Here is a 17,745-nt window from a genome sequence, read left to right on the forward strand (position 1 = left end):
TTATTATTATTAATGATAATAATAATTTGTTTCTTTTTAAAAAACATTCATTATAAAATAAACCCTTTCGTCCTTTCCTCACCAATATCCCATCGAGTGTCGAGCCCTTATTCGTTCCAGCTATGGCCGCCGTCACTCCAGCCGAATCCGCCGACGAAATCACCGTCGATGCATTTCCTTTCGTCCGCATCTACAAGAGCGGCCGCGTCGAGCGTTTCCTCGGCACCGCCGTCGTCCCCGCTGGTGTCGACTCTGCCACCGGCGTCGTCTCCAAGGACGTCGTCGTCGATCCCGCCACCAACCTCTCCGCTCGCCTCTACCTGCCGGGCCACCCCCAGCCCGACCGCGCGCTCCCTGTCCTCGTCTACTTTCATGGCGGCGGCTTCGTCATCGAGAGCGCCACCTCGCCCACCTACCACAACTACCTCAACCCCCTCGTCGCCGCTGCGGGCGTGATCGCTGTGTCCGTCGAGTACCGCCGTGCGCCCGAGTGCCCGCTCCCGACCGCGTACGATGACTGCTTCGCGGCGCTGCGGTGGGTCGCGTCGCGGCCGGCGGAGGAGCCGTGGCTGGCGGAGGGGCGGGCGGATCTGGGGAGGCTGTTCCTGGCCGGCGACAGCGCCGGGGCCAACATCGTCCATCACGTGGCGCTGCGCGCTGCGGCGGAGGGGCTGGGGCGGGATGAAGCGGCGATCGAGGGTTTGCTGCTGATTCACCCTTTCTTCTGGGGATCGGAGCCGATCGGGTCGGAGCCGGCTAGGGCTTCGGTGGAGAGAGAGAAAACGGATCAATTGTGGCAGTTGGTGTGTCCGGGGACCAACGGGGTGGACGATCCGCTGATCAACCCGGCGGCGGAGGGGGCGGCCAGCCTGGTGGCGCTTCCTGCCCGCCGGGTGGTGGTGGCGGTGGCAGAGAAGGACATGCTGAAGGACAGGGGGCGGGCATACCACGAGCTGCTGACGCGGAGCGACTGGAAAGGGGAAGCGCTGCTCGAGGAGGCAGAGGGGCCGGACGCCTGCCATGTCTTCCACCTCCTCAACCCCGCCTGCGATCTTTCGGTGAACATGTTGAAGACCGTCGTCGCCTTCCTCAACTCCGGCGAGTAGCTCCGAGTGCCAAAGGTAACAGGTATGCGTAGCTTTACGATTCGCACAGAACACAGATCCGTTGCTTTGAGATCCGTTCAAGAACCTAGATGACCGGTCCGATTTATGAGTTGCCGTGATTTCATGCTTTTAATCTATTTAATTAAGGAATGTAATATCTATTTTAATCTCCCTAAAACAAATTTTAATAAATTTGCCTTTGAAATATGAGTATTATTATAAATGTGTTGTTGAAATTTGGTGGTTGAGATAATTAAGCCAACGGAATTTAGTTTCTATTTAATTTTTAAAATTATTTGTAATCTATTTTAATGATTTTTCGTTTTTGTAATCGTCACGTTGACCGTGATAGGCGGATAGCGATGGCGTTGACTTGTGTTTGATAGTTGTCGTGTCGTAGGCCGTTGCTTCAGTGCCGTGTACGAATTTGTAATAACTTTGTGGTTATCGAAGACGTAAATTTAAGATATTATTGATGATATTTTATAAAAATAATTCCTGAAAAAAATGATAAAGTAATCCATTTTGTATTGTGTTATTATGTTAAAATTAATTAAATACATAAAGGGCAGGTTGTTAGACGAAATTTTTTTAATGTGAGATTTGGAAGGAGAGTAGGATTATATTGAATTTATTATATGTAGTTTTATTTTGTATTGGAAGATATTATTTTTAATATTTAAATCCGTGATCTCATATGATAACAATTTTCTATTATGTCAAAGTTTAGCTTCGATAAAGATGATTAAAGCTATACACCTTCAATTACTTGTTAATGTTTTTAAATAAAAATTATGAATTAATTATGAACAATAACAATGATAACAATTAATTTTTTATTCTATTAATTAAGTAGGATAGATTATGCAAATATTTTTATTTATTTAATGTTTTTCTATATTATTATCAATATTTAAATATATTTTATTTTATTTTATCATTATTAATTAAGTTTTTTTTAATTTATTTATTTATTAATGTACATATTTATTATGATATTATATTATTTAACTAGAGTATTTATTGGACACTTACTTAAATAAGTGCTTGTATTATCTTAAATATATTTTTCAGAACTTTTCTTTAATAAGTATAATTTCATTTTCTCTCTAGTGTTCATTCTCATGGCACAATCATTTTACATTCTTATTTTTATTACTCTCAGGTTGATTTCATTATTGACATTCAACTCCATATAATATATTCATTATTTTGTAAAATTTTATTTTAACCTTTATAAGTACCTTATCATCATCAATTTTTTTATCAAACTTATAACTAAATAAATAAATTTTCAAAACAAAAGAAACATATTTTTAATATCATTTTTTGTTAACTAACTAAATAAATTTAAAAAGGAAAAAGAAGTTAGGTCAAATTTATATAGCTCTGCCTTTCTTGAACGCTTCTCAAGCCAAGATTATGATGAACTACTGGTGAGCTAAACTTCGTTGGCTTGCGAGGGAATATATGTTAGGGTTGGCCGGTTCTATCAGCATGACCACATCGACGCTCAAATCAAAATCGAGGTGTAGTCAAGCAAAAGATGGCAGAAGTACAAAAGAGAAAAAGAGAAAGTGTAATAGAGAAGAGGATGTAAAAATGAATCTCCACGTGGGTATCCTCGAAGAGACGACTAAGGAACAAAGGAGCGATAACCACTGAACTGCGTCTCCATGGATTCCCATAGGGTAGCGCATGTCCATCAAATTTCCTTTTGAGGGATAATTAGGGAATAATCATTGGGGGGAATCTTCATGTGGCACATCATATGCTCAACCACTATTCATTTGCAGGTCAGTTAGGGGACCAAAGAGCGACAACCATTAAGGAGACTTTTCACGTGGATGATACTTGTTTACTCGATTGCCCAGAGTTAAAGCGAAGTACTTATTTGATCGAGCACCTAAGATACTTGGGGAGCATATCCCAAGTGATTCTCTCAAACCCAAGAAGGATGTAATTGCATGTAAGTTAAGTGCTCGGAGATGCGAGTCAGACTTGGTGCTCAGGGATACTAGCCCATTAGTACTCAGTTATATTGGTCACTCAGTGCTGAAGGATGCAGGTCATACTTAGTGCTTGAGGAAGATGTCGACACACCTGGATTACTCAAAACTCGGCTTGATCGGTTGAGTAGCGAGACCGACCACTTAGGAAATAACCTAAGTACTATCAATATAGAAAATAAATAATTATATTATATATTAATTAAAAGTATTTTTATAAAATATAAAATATAATTATTTTTCTAAAATAACAATAATAACAACCAAATATTATCCCATCATATGAGGACTATATGGATTGTTTTATGTTTTTGGACTCTATCCCCTAATATATCATAATTTACATTTAAATAAAAATTATTTGGTTATTGTTGCTAACTAAATCTTTTTTGATTTTCTTATTCATCGTTTCATGTGTACATTTATCATAATTTCACATCGTTTAACTGGAACATTTATTGGTCGTTTAAATATATATTCGTACCCTCCTAAATGTGTATTATGGGGTTATTCTCAATAGATACAACTCCGACTTTTTCTCTAATAATTTTATTTTTTATCTTGTACATCATTGTATGTCCGCACACGTATTTTAACATCCTCATCTTTACAATTCTCATCTTCTGCTCATGTGTTTGAGTCATAGTTCAGCATCAACTTCACATAACATAACATGTTTAATCATCCTTTTGTAAAACTTTTTTTTTAAGTATTAGAGGTATTTTATGATTATACAGAACATACGTTTTTATCCATTTTAACCATTCCGCTTGTTTTTTATGTAAGATATCTTTCTCGATCCCTCCATCCTTTTTAAAAAATAATCTTAAATACTTAAAACTCATTACAAACAACTCGTCACCTCCCATCTTAATATTTGTTTCATTATATCTAATATCACTAACCTTAAATTCTATATATTATGTCTTTACTTTACTAAACCTAAAACTTTTCACTTCCAATATTTTTCACCAAAATTTGAATTTAATATTTATTGCTTCATGTCAAAACAATATCATCTACAAATAAAATATACCATGATATTATATTTTAGATGTGTTCAGTAAATTCGTCCATGATTAATATAAAAAGATAGAAATTTAGAACTGATCCTTAATATAATCATATTTTTATTGGAAAATTTTTGATTAATTCGTCTAGAATCTTTACTCTTATCATTATATTCTCATATTTTTTTTTAAATTAGTTTAATATATGTTTATGCTAACACTTTTTTTTTTAGAATTCTCCATATAATTTGTAAGATATAGGAAAAAAATCAGCTATTTGGGTTAGTGGTTTGGGGCCGAGTGGGTTCAAACCCGTTAACCCGTTAAGGGTTAGTGTTATTCAGGAATTGCGACGCTCCCCTTCTCCTTGTCTCCTTCCCCGTGACGGCGCGCGCGCGATCGCCTCTCCTCTGCAGTGATTGCCGGCGATCGGAACGCCGGCCACTAGGCTTGTCTCGCCGGGATTGATTGGGAGTTTTTGGCGGCGGCGTTCGACGCGAAACCGAGGAGCGCGATTTCTTCTCCAGCCACCCGCGACGCCGGCTCCTCTCCTCCTTGGTACTGATTTCGTCCCCTTTTCGAATCACGCGTTAATGTCTAGGGTTTGCGTGTCCTTTTGCCGATCGGGTCTCGATTTCTCCTCGATTTGCGAATCGGTTTCTTCCATAGGTTGTATGATTAGGTTTCTATGTTTTCCCTAGATTGATTTTTTTTTTTTTTTTGCAGGATAGGTTTGTTGATCGGTAAGATCTGAATCTAGGGTTATCCTTTCTAGGGTTTGGGTTTCTGTCCGATAATCTGGTTTCGAATTTTTCTCGATCTTCTAATCGGTTCCGTCAATTGGTTGTCTGCATAGGTCCCTATCTTTGCCCCTTGAATCACTCTCTTCTATACAGGCTATGGATGGAATCATAACGTTTTAAAAAAAAGTTAAATCTTTAGCGGCATATTATCCTTTTACTGCTTATCAGGCAGGAAATGGAAATCAACACGGTGGTTACTGGGTTGATTTATCTACGATAGATGTCAACATACAAAATTTAGATAGTAATGGTCTTAATGAGTTGTTCTTGTTCCTGGTTCATCAATGGACGTATAGTTGGACGACCGGACAGATGGGACCACAACACCGAGTTTTGTGAAACAGTCAATGTTTTAGGTGGGCAGGATTTGTCAGTTGTTTAGCTGCATGAATTATCTAGTGGTGGGAGATTTTACAGAATCTTTTGCCAAATAATTGGGGAGTTTAAATTGCTCTTTTCACGTGGAAATCTAGTTGGAGATGATCATCCAAATCCTGTGTTAGCAAAATTGGAATTTGATTGTTCTTTTTTTTTTTGGGTGCCTTTCCTTCTTCAATTTCACTGAATTGCTAATGAACCAGGACATTGGCTGGCTACTGGACTTCGGGACGGAGGTTTTCTTTTCGAATATTGACTACTTTCGGAAGACAAGTATCTTGACTTATCTTTTTAGATATGCAGTTTTGATATGTATGATTTTGCTATAACTAGTAGTAATTTTTATATTTTTATATCTGTCTAGGTATGTTACTGTTTGGTACATGTTTTATGTCATTTTTATCTGATACATGTTTAGGTTCCATTTTATCTATATATGAAGGGGTCGATCTATTGAAAAAGGCAGTCAAACTATTTAAGCTCGACTTGGAGAGCACCTAACCTGATATTCTTGATTCAACCAATATCCAACCGATCAAAAATACTCAGTCATAGTTATTTTGTTGAGTGATCTCATCCCTTGATCTTAGACTAGATCAATTTGATGTCGTATGTGGAAACAATCCGAGTTGAGATGTTGAGATGGGAGAGCCGAGAAATTCAGAAGATATGAAAACTACTAGTAGATGAAATCAGGCTTCCATGCTCGGTCAAACTATTATCATGACAACAGAAGATTTGAACCATGCAGCTCATCGCCACTACTATTGAGGAGGAGATACTATATATAGCAACATGTTTTACCAATTTCGACTCCTTTCGGATTATCTGTAACGGCTGCTAAAATATCTGTCGTCTCTGTCATCGTCTCTGTCAGAGCACCTGCGACTCCTATCGAAGCGAAGTGCTCCCATATCTGTATAGCAAGCTAAGTAGATCAATCTCGAGAATCGATAGCTTGGGAAGCCTCTCAAAGGAACTCTAACAGAAGCAAAGTCCTCTTAATTATTGGCTGAAAGAAAAAGTACCCGGAATATTTCTTTCTCCCAAAATATTCTAGCGAAGGAGTTGCTGAGACACTTTTGACCTGGCTTGTAGCTTGAAAAATATAATGGGTTGATCATATTTTATTTATTTATTATTATTATTATTTGATAATTCATGTATCTCACTCTTGGGATCAATTAATCTCGGAGGTGAATGACTTTCCTCCTGGTTTGCCTATTCGGAAGGACGAGCAACTTCTTGTTTAGCAGTCAACATCATAGATTTTCTATCCCACTGTAAGGAAATACTCTATAGCGGGCCATAATTAGGGTTCAAACCTTAAGGGGGCGTTTAGTTGATGATTATCGTTAATAACTTTAGTTATTTATTCAAGATTATCAACGATAATCATATTTTATTCAGGTTATGATCGATTTACAAGTATTACAACATCACTGTCACATCTCGAAAATGTGATTATAACCTAAGATTTTTTACGATTTTGGAGATTAATAATTTTTTTCATGATTACCACTAAGTTTAAAACTGAGTTAATTGAAATATATCGTGAAACCTAATTGAAACTGAGTTAATTAATTCAATAATTTTTAATTTAAATATTTATAAATTTAAAAATGATAATTTATTTTAACTTAAAAAAATAAAATTAATGAATTATATTTATTGATTTCATAAATTATTTTATTAAAATAATTTATTTTAATAACTTATTTTATTAATATATTTAAATTTTAAAAAAATTATATTTACTAATTTAATAAATTATTTTATTAAAATACTTATTTTAATGAATTATTTTATTATATTTATTAAATTAATGAATTATTTTATTTAAATAATTATTTTATTAATATATATTTTAAATTAAAAAAATAAAATTAATGAATTATATTTATTAATTTAATGAGTTATTTTATTAAAATAATTATTTTAACAAAATATTTTATAAAAATATATAAATTTATTTTAAATTCAAAAAATTATAAATTTTATTTATCCATTTATTATAATTATTAATATTATTAATATTAATATTATTAATTTAATTTTATTTATTTTAAAAATAAATTAAATTAAGGATAATATGATAAATGTGAAATTAATTATATTTATTTATTTTTTAATAAATAAGTCGAACTATAAAATATTTGATTATATTTTATATTTTATAATTTTGATTTTGTAATTATTTAATAATCATATAACTAGGTTATACATGATAAGAATTCGAACCAAATACATAAGTGTTTGATTCTTTTGTTGAGTACCTTACATTTGTATCATATAGGATAGATCGTATTTATTTATTAAATTTTTTTAATTGGTACAAAGTATTTAATTTACGTCGATTGATCCGATCGGTTGGATTATACAAAAGTTTTCTATTGACCATTAATATACATCGTAAAGCGTTAGTAGTGATTTATCTTGACAACCAGCTTATTCTGAATCTGCTCGCCGAAAAAACACCCGCTAACCCTAAAATCCCACGCTCGCCTATCTGCGTCGCCCGTCGCCCGTCGCCCGTCGCCCGTCGCCCGTCGCCCGTCGCTAGCCTCTCTGCCCGTCGCCTCGCCCCACGCTCGCCTCTCTGCCCGTCGCTCGCCTCTCTGCTCGTCGTCCGTCGCCGCCGGCTAACCCTAAAACCCCACGCTCGCCTCTCTGCTGTGTTGCCGTCGCCGAGGTTAGGTTTTCCGCCTCCGCCGTCGCTGTCGCCGTCGCCGAGGTGAGGAAATTTGACAAAGCAGAAAAGTTTCTGCATTTCCTTTCTGTCACAGCAGTTTATCGTTATTTTTCCCTCGATGTCAATATCACATTGTAGATAATGAGTAGGGAGAAACAACAATTAGTCTTTTCCCTAGAACTCCCAAATAGAAGAGAAAATTCGCCTAGTTGGGAGAAAATGAAATTTCAGAGCATCCTTTAAAGGGAATGCTGAAATGCTGTGCGCAAGGAAAACAAGCATACATCCATTATCGCATATCAAACAGAAAAGCTATACTAACTCATGTAAATTTCACTCCCTAAATCGTTCAAACAGGTGAGCAAAGAAACAAAACCCCAACAAAAAAAAAAACAAAGACAATATTGTGCATATCAAATGTAGCACTCCAAATACTTCATCCATACTAGATTACAAGTATAGTACTAGTTTGGAGGTTCTCCCATGCTATATATATGGATAAATGCTAAATTCTTTTGATAATTTAGAGTAGATAATTCCTCTGGGATGAGATTATAGAAATGTTGGATTTGATACCTTTAGCGAAATTGTGGTTATAAATTTTTAGGAAATTTTTGTGTTACATTATCAAACAATGTAGAATTAAAACCAAGAACAATTTGAATGCTATAACAATTGAAATGATTTTTTCCCCAAAGCTACTATATAGTTTATTATTATACATGTACTATCTGTCTTGTACCTGTTTCAGATATCCTCATTGACTATGTAGAAAAGGTCTCCACTTTTAGATAGAATTCTTATATCAGATACTCAGCCGAGGTTGACTACAGAGGTAACTTACACACACACAAACAAACAATTATATTAGAATCTAAAAATTCACTTACAACTTAAGATTTGGAATAAACTAAGTGAAAAGGAAATTTATGTGGTATCTATTGTTTATACAATATGGCAAAGTAACAACAAAAGAAAATGGAAAATGGAATATATATATATAATCCCAAATTCAATCCAACCAAATGGAAATTAGACAGATCAATGTATTAACAAATATAAAAAATATATATATATATATATATATATATATTTAAATTTGATTATTTCATAAATAAAATAGTATTTAAAAATCTATTTATATTTTCATTTTTTTATTTTTTCTCTTTGATTCGTGGTTCAATCCATCCTGCCCAGTCTCGATCTGTTTATATTTGTAATCTGCAACAATTAGTTCATGTAGATTCATTCTTAAATAAATTGATGCTCCCACAGCTCACAGATATGATTCTTATAAGTAGTGCGATATAATTAAGTTGGTTAATACAGAATAGATTTATTGAAATAGGTAAGGGTCGAATCTCGACGAAGTCGAAGTAATGTTCTTTTCCGTAGTGATCAACTATAACTTTTTGATTTACCTCCTTATAGATAGTCATGAGATCAATCCTGCAGAACTACTAGGGTGACGAATTCCACTTGCTGTTGAATTGTAAGGAGTGTTATTGTTAATAAATTTGATATCAAATTTCAACGGGGACAGAATGTTTCGCATATTTTACTATTAATTTTTTAATAGATTTGACGGACAAGTCTAATTTAAATCGTCGGTTGTATTCATTTAATTTAAATTAGACGGTTAATCCCAACACTCCCATATTAAATCTATAAAGTCTTATCACAAATCATAATTAAGATTTAAATTAGATGATAATAATTTTACTATTACGTCTGAGATTCACCTTCAGTAAAAAAGATTAAAGGCATATTTCCAAGTAACTATTTGTTAATATTTTTAAATAAAAATTATGAATTATTTATGAATAATACTATATCAACTATAATAATAATTAAATATTTATTTTATTAAATAGGATCATATATACTTTTATGTCATTACGTTTGATATTTTATTATATTATTATCTATATTTAAATAAATTTTTATTTATTATTTTTAATAAATATGTGTATTTATAATGATTTTGTATTCCTCAACTGAAATAATATTTTCATTTAAATAACTATTCATAATGTATCTCTTATATTTTTTAAAATAGATTTAACATTGATCCTCGGTGGCATGCACATAATATTTTAATATTTTTATTTTTTACTTATATATTAATTTTATAAAATTTTATTTTAATCTTTATAGTTACTTATGATTATAAATTTTTTATTAAACTTATAAATAAATAAAAAAATCTCAAAACAAATAAATACATTTTTATTAACTAATCAAATAAATTTAAAATAAAAAATTTAAACAATCAAATAAACTTGTAAAAGAATAGCTCGAGTTAAAGCAAATTGGAACACAAAAGTAAAAAATAAAAAAGAAGTTTTTAGCAATTTGATTAATTTAAATAATAATAAGTAAAGTATTTTTATAAAATATAAAATATAATTATTTTTCTAAAAATTATATTATATTATATAAAAATCATTAATATTTTTTAAATTATTTTTTTATGAAATAAGTTCATTTATTTATATATATATAATTTATGTGATGCGACTTATTAATTGTTTTCTTTATTAAATTATATTTTAAATTGAATCTATTAAATTGTATAATACAAACCCTAGCCCTTTCTGCATCCTCCAGCGCTCGGTGTGTCGCCGCCGTCGCCCTCAGTGCCTCTCGAATTCGTCGGCGGCGTCGGGTCTCCGTTCAGCTCCCAAAACTACGGCTTGAGGTTCTCGAGTACTCAGCCCTCGTCGGTTCTCCTTTTCCATCGTCACTTTTTTTTTCTTCGAAGAGCACCGCCCACGAATCCTTCGAGTCCGCGAGTTCCATCTTGCTTCTGTTATTTTCGTCGTCTACAGGCTGCTACCTCTATACCCGCAGGTTTGATCACTATTTAGTCACCGCAAACAACTCGATCAGTAACGTGTTCTTATGGCCGTAATGATTTAGGAGTGATTAGAATGTAGCATTTAGATTTTATGTTTATTAAGAACTGGATTTTGTAGTGAAATTATGTTTCTGTGCATCGGTAACTATTTACATGTTCTTGAAGCTTATGACATGGTAAATACATGGACTCGTAACATTAGTGATCTGCTTGGAAGTTATAAGCAGTGTTGCTCTTGGTTGGACCATTGTAATGAAGTCAAAATTGTTTGTCCAGCTTAGATTTGTATTATTGCACACCATTATTATTTTGGTTTAGCTGGATTTTCCACAAATAACTATAGTCTAACTTCGCTTGCTGTTAGCTGTTTTTGTTTCTCTTTCAATTGTTCAGGGTCAAAATTTAATCTTTTTTATATTTGTTCTTTTGTTAAAATTATAGTTTTGCTGCTACAAAATGTACACTTTTTTTGTTATTGAGTAGGTTGATTGATTTTTAGGATATGGTTGAATATTTGCTTTTGACTGTCACTGAAGTGTAGGGGTGGACATCGAAACCAAAATAAAAAAAATGAATTGGAACCAAAATAAATAAAATATATAAATTTGATTTTAACAATTTTTCAGTTGATGCAATATGATATATCATTTGATAAGTTTTTTATATTAAACAAAAAAAGTATATTTTTTAGACTTTCAAAATTTAGACCAAATTGATTGGCTTAGTTTGTTTTCAAATTTTCTAATAAACCAATAAATTGAATCAATGCAAACTCTTACCAAATGAACTCTCTTTGTTATTAGAAGGAACCAATATCAAATATTTTAAATATATGAAGCCACTGATATATGTATTACATTTATTTCCCAGAAACCATATATAATATAGAGTTTTAAAAATAATAGAACAAAAATATTAATTCTGATCTGTAATGAATTACCTTGTACAAGTTTCAATTTCCTTAAATCTTATATCTTTAGCCTTTTTATTGTTATTTTTCTCATCTTAACTGTGGTTCACTATTCTTTTGTATTTATTGAAGTATTTTAGCTAGTAATAAGTCAGTATTTAGTACTTTTTGATGGCTGATGGTTCTCTTGCATTTTTTACTTCCATGGATCTGGTCCTAACTTCATAACAGGACTACGAAGACTCTCCTGCTCCCGTCATTTATCCATCTCTAGTGAGTTCATTGGAGAACTCTATCTTCAGAGATGCAGCACGATGATTTGATATGGCAGGTTATCAGGAACAACCACTGCAGCTATATGTGCAAGTATACTCTCCTTGTCTCTTCCTATATTAATGCTACTAGTTTAGTCAAGTGTTCTGAACAAATCCCCCAAGTCCTAAATTGTCGTTTCCTTTGGCCATTGTTTTAGGATCACAACTGGGTCATTCTGTAGAAATGTATATAATGTCACTGGCATCTGTAATCGCAGCTCGTGCCCTCTTGCGAACAGTCGATATGCTACTATTCGTGATCATGACGGTATGGAGCTACATCATGATATAATTTTCTGACATCTGATAATTAATTCTACACTCCTGTTCGATTTTCATATTCTTGCCATGAATGATAGTAACTAAAAACACGTAAACATAACATGCACACTTTAGTAATTATGGCACGGAACAATTTCTCAGAATATAGTTGATTTGAAGAATTTTATTTTTAATAAACTTGCATTGACAATGTTAATAATTGGTGAATAACATGTTATTGAATTTTAGTTTATGAATTCTTATCAAATAGAGTGTGTAATTTTGGTTTGTGGTGAGTTTTGTGTTTCTTGGGGTTGATTATAATTAAAGGGGTCTTATTTCATCTGTGAACATTGCTCACTCTGACTACCTAATTATATTTTCATTGTATGGTCAAATAAAAAAGATAGCTCAATAAGTATGTAGACATCTAGGCTACCAATACGGATCTTTCACTCATTGTGCAATTATTGCCACGAAATGCACATTATAAATGTGGAAATGTTAACAAGAATGTAGCCTGAAAGCATGTGGAGGAAATAGAAATGTTTGGGCAAAGGAAATGGATTGCATATGTACGGAATTGGAAAAATGAATATCATGATGATGAGGATTGGAAGCTGCAACAAAGAAAATCAATTTTTGTTATTTGGGTACTTTAGGATGGAGGTGATTTGTACAATTCTGACCTTTTGAACACATGAATTGCTTATAATTTGGTTATCATAGAGTAAAATTATATTTTCGTGAAGCATTAAAACTGTGGGTGACTTTGCAGACTGTTTGTGTTGATAAATATCGAATAATGACATTGCCACCTAGTTTGGTGGCCTCATTATGATTGGTTCAGGCTTTCGAATAGGAAAGTAATAAAAAAACCATTTATAGTAATTCTAAGTAGCTGATGGAAAGGTGGAGTGTTTGTAGAAAATACAGAAAGTATTGGAGTGACCTATAATTGAGGAGACGAATAGCTAGCTACACATTTTCTTGGTTTCTAGCCTTGTTTTCGGAGTAGCACAAAATCACTTATTTTCTTACTATACAATGATTTTGTTCCTTTCTCTCAAATTTTCTGATTCTTTATAGTTCAACTTATCTTCTGCAGGAGTTTTTTACTTGTATATGAAAACAATTGAAAGAGCACATAAACCAAATGAACTGTGGGAGAGAGTTAAACTTCCGAGAAACTATGAGAAGGCTATAGAAATTATTGACAAACATTTGGTACTTATACTCTTGCTGTCTAATTATTTTGAATTCTATGTTTCAAATATAAAATGCTTTTAGCTTTGGTTTTTGTCAGGAGTTCTGGCCTAAATTACTCGTACACAAAATAAAACAACGATTAACTAAAATGACTCAGTGTCGAATACGCATGAGAAAACTTGAACTGAAAGTGAGGTATGCGGTAATTTCAGTCTGCCTAGAAAGGAGAAGTATTGTTATCATATTCAATTGCGCACAGCGTCTTTGCCATCATTATCTTTCCGCCATTTACTGCTGGGAATGACTTGCAATCTTTATGCTACAGGGAAAAGATAATGACCGTGCCCAGAAAGGAGAAGAAAAGAGAAGCTAGGAGGGAGGCGAAAGCAGAAAAGGCTGCAGTTCTCGATAAGGTTATTTTCATTGCTTCTATTACTCTTCATCCTGTGTATTTAGCGTAACTGGTTATCTTTGTGGCAGAGCATTGAGACAGAACTGCTAGAGCGTTTGAAGAAAGGTGTTTATGGTGATATATACAACTACCCTGTCGAGGCATATAATAATATATTGGAAATGGAAGGTCTCCAACCAACTGCAGCTGAAGAAGAAGAAGAAGAAGTAATGTTAAGACTCATTCCAAGTCGCCTACTTTTCTCAATTGGTTTTGGTAGTTAATCCAATTTGTTCTTATTTTACCAGGAGGCAGAAATAGAGTATGTTGAAGGCTATGATGGACTTGAAGAGGAAGAGGACATGGAAGATTTTGATGGTTTCATGAATGATGAAGGTTTGATGGGCAATGACGATGGTAAAAGCTTTTTGGCCTATTCCCTTTGTCCTTCATATTTTTAGATTGGCGTAACTAAACAAAAAAATCAGCAATAAATGAATTTCTTGATGACTAGCTTTACTGAATTCCGGCATTGGTAGTTTGCACAACTTGATTAGTCATCTTCTGATGTGGACTTCTCAGCAATAAACTAATTTTGGTGTAGGTGGAATGTACGAGGATGATGAAGAAACGGATCCATTAGAGCAGCCAATTCCCAAGAAACTACGACCATCATATGGATCTAAATCGCAAAAGACAGACAGTCATTATTCTGGCAAAAAGCTAAATAGAAAGGGCCGCGTAATCATCGAGGTATGCATCAACTTCTTAATCAGTTGACCCCGCTAAATATTCATTAAGATGTGATTGTTGATAATTACGTTGCGAAAGGCACCACTTGTTGAGTATCTAAACTTTAGTCAAATCTGACTGTACAAAAATCATCTTTCAATCAATCAACCTCTATTGTTTTTCTCTCATCAATAATGCTTATATTCGATTGTTTTGTTTTTTCCCCTTCGAATTATGCTGCCATATGAAATCGTTCAGATAGGATGTCATTGTGCCGACATCTATTGGTAGATAACTTTTGCAGAGTTTGAATTGTAGTTCTAACAAGCTAGTGATATAATGGACTATAAACTAAACCAATTTGCTAACGAATCCATGCCTTTCTTCTTTTGCATTATCCTCGTAAACATTGCAAAAATTTTGGAAATTACCTGAATGCTTTGTTTGGACTGCAGGTCGAGGAGGAAGGAGAGCCGAAGCAAAAGGCAGTTTTGTTAAATTGATTATCGACATCTACTTCAGTAAGTCACCCGGCCATTTTCAAAGAAGATTAGATCAGAATTTGGAACCGACATCGAGACAGTGCTATTAATGAACGTCTAGTTTATTTTTACTCATACGTCGTGTGCTATTGAGACCTCATGTTTCTTTAAATCTCTAGAGATAACATCGAACCATGCCTCAATGCTTCATCGTCACCCCTTTCGAAGAGGTTGGTTTAGACTTTGCCTGGTTTAGATCAGGAAGCAACAACATATTTGCTTGTTTTTGATCATTGTGGTCCTCATATAACTCATAAATTTACAATTTTAACTTTCTGTAGTTCGATCCTAAAAATGCTATTAGGTCGTGCAAGTGATTTGGGAGATCATGATTTCCTTGTTTATTGACATCAAGATTGATGTATATGTGGCAAAAGATGATGATGTTCAACTCATGCGTCCTTCAATATCAGTCCTATAGTAATTTATTGTGAGGTAAATTATGATGATCAAGTGGCCTTTTCAATAAGAGAGATTTTATTTTCTAAGATATTGTTCTTCCGTGAGGGCGATTAAGAGTGTGTTATATGAACATCGATAAAATGAGAAAGATAGTAGAAGAGAGTTTCAAATGATTTCATTAAATATTTTTTTTTTAAATTTATACATTTTTTAAAAAATAAAATTTAAAATTATTAGTTATTTTTTATTTAGATAAAATGGAGAAAAGTTTAAAAATCTTTTTCGATTTGAATTAAATTGCTCGTTTTATAAAGTCGTTAACTTTGAATTAAATTATACACCTATCATTATGGCACTACTATTTCCTAATTTTTATGGTATAAATTATACCATTTCTATAACATTAAAAATAATAGATATAAATAATATCGCAGAATAAAATGCACAATTCAATTTTATACTAAATTAGTAAATAAATATATTTAAGATTATCAACAAATTTTGATCATAATTATTAATCCACTAAATATTTATTTATTTTATATATTTAATACCTAAATCTTGTAAGTTAATAATAATAATAATATAATAAATAAATAAAGCCGTTACAATCAATCTGGTGTAGAAAGAGTCCATTTGGAGGGCTTCAAATGTTGTTCTGCAGTAGCCGCCTCTCTTCTAGGGTTGTCCGTGATCGATTGCTGCTCCACTCACTCCGACATGGGACTTTGGGGCTCCTTCCTCGATTGGCTTCGAAGGTACTGCCTTGTTCGCTTCTCGCTCTTCCGTCTCTTCCGGGCGAAATGCCAGTTCGGACATCGAAACAGCTGGGATCTTTCGTGTGTTTGAGTGGCTTTCATGTCGGATTCCGGAACCTACCGGCCGAGGATGATTACCGATGTATTCTCTACTGTTTATGAGCAATGGCGTCCGTTAAGGATTCCAAAGCGCATGAAAAGTTGTGCGAAAAAAGTGGCGATCTTTGTTGTGTTTGATGGGGATGCCGTGGGATTAGAGGAACCTCAGCTTCAAGCCCCCTTAGGTTGCATTGTCATAGGGAGCTATCATCTGGACGGATCTCACCTATGAAAATAAGCCTTGATCTGGCCATTTTTCTTAATTAACTAGGAAACTCCATTGTTTATTCTAAAATGATTTTCAAAGAGGTAGGCCCAGCACCGTTGCTTCCAATCAAAAATTTTGAAAAGATCGATTACGATCCTGATCAGTTTTGATTTATAAGAAGTCACAATCTTGTGAAGTAATTCACATAGCAAGAGAGGAATGACATGAATCGTCAGCAATATGGCAAAACGCTTTAAAAAATCCGCCTAGTTTGATTTACTTCGCCGCCGGGTTGACATTTCGTAAAAGTCAACTTTTAATGGGTTGACATTTGTCGTAGTTGATTCTTTAAATATAGTTGCAGGTGAAAACGAATCTTGCGATTAAATTTGAAATATGCTGGCGAATACTTTGTACTAATGAAAGTATTTGATGAGTTAAAAAAAAATGATAACTCATTACTCTACTGGTTATGAGTTTTTCATCGGCTATCAGGGTAAATCGGAAAGCGCACACAGCAGTGATTTACGATTAGGAAATTTCTACAAATGCGCCGTAGCTGGGAATCGAACTGTGGATGACTGGATACTTTCTTGCAAGCTGTCAAACGGGCCAACCCATGGCGGGGCTATGCATGGCGGGCCCCACACTAAGTATGCTCTCTCCAACCCAACCCAACTCAAGGCGGATTTCTTGAGCCTGTTAAAAAATAAAAAAATATTAAAAATATTAAAAATTTTAAGTTTAAAGTATAATTTAAATTGATTAAGTTGAAAGTTTTAAGTTTGAATTATAATTTTTAAGCTTAAATTGTATTTTAAATAGGCCTAATTCATTAAGTTTTATACTTTAATTTTAAAATTTAAAATAAATAAATAAACTTTCTCAAAAAGTCAACTTTTAATGGGTTGACATTTGTGGTAGTTGATTCTTTAAATATAGTTATAGTTGAAACCGAATCTTGCGATTAAATTTCTGCTGGCGAATACTCAAAAGCGGGGCTCATAATGAAATATTTAGAATCAGACCCTCTTAATATATATATCATTGTCAATTTTAAT

The 17,745-nt window shown here is 33.8% G+C and overlaps 2 protein-coding genes across 4 annotated transcripts; both read left to right on the forward strand.

Moving 5' to 3' along the window:
- Positions 1-92: 92 nt before the first annotated feature.
- LOC141828235 (tuliposide A-converting enzyme 1, chloroplastic-like) lies at positions 93-1,313 on the forward strand. The gene has a single exon (XM_074715621.1). The coding sequence runs from the start codon at positions 123-125 to the stop codon at positions 1,104-1,106; it is 984 nt and encodes a 327-aa protein (XP_074571722.1). The 5' UTR covers positions 93-122; the 3' UTR covers positions 1,107-1,313.
- A 3,184-nt stretch (positions 1,314-4,497) lies between these two features.
- LOC141826773 (uncharacterized) lies at positions 4,498-15,450 on the forward strand. Of its 3 annotated transcripts, none has more exons than XM_074714073.1 (10): positions 4,498-4,683; positions 12,000-12,134; positions 12,241-12,350; positions 13,452-13,570; positions 13,650-13,747; positions 13,878-13,965; positions 14,033-14,170; positions 14,252-14,360; positions 14,548-14,696; positions 15,131-15,450. In XM_074714073.1, the coding sequence occupies exons 2-10, from the start codon at positions 12,073-12,075 to the stop codon at positions 15,176-15,178; spliced, it is 921 nt and encodes a 306-aa protein (XP_074570174.1). In that variant the 5' UTR covers positions 4,498-4,683; positions 12,000-12,072; the 3' UTR covers positions 15,179-15,450. The 3 variants fall into 3 exon arrangements, with proteins under 3 accessions (XP_074570174.1, XP_074570173.1, XP_074570175.1); XM_074714072.1 differs by lacking the exon at positions 4,498-4,683 and adding an exon at positions 10,621-10,851; XM_074714074.1 differs by lacking the exon at positions 4,498-4,683 and adding an exon at positions 10,621-10,851 and having other exon boundaries at positions 14,255-14,360.
- Positions 15,451-17,745: the final 2,295 nt, after the last annotated feature.

This window comes from Curcuma longa, chromosome 4 (assembly GCF_044706935.1).
Source record: "Curcuma longa cultivar G26 ecotype Majalengka, Jawa Barat chromosome 4, ITB_CL_G26_1.1, whole genome shotgun sequence".
Lineage (NCBI taxonomy): Eukaryota > Viridiplantae > Streptophyta > Magnoliopsida > Zingiberales > Zingiberaceae > Curcuma > Curcuma longa.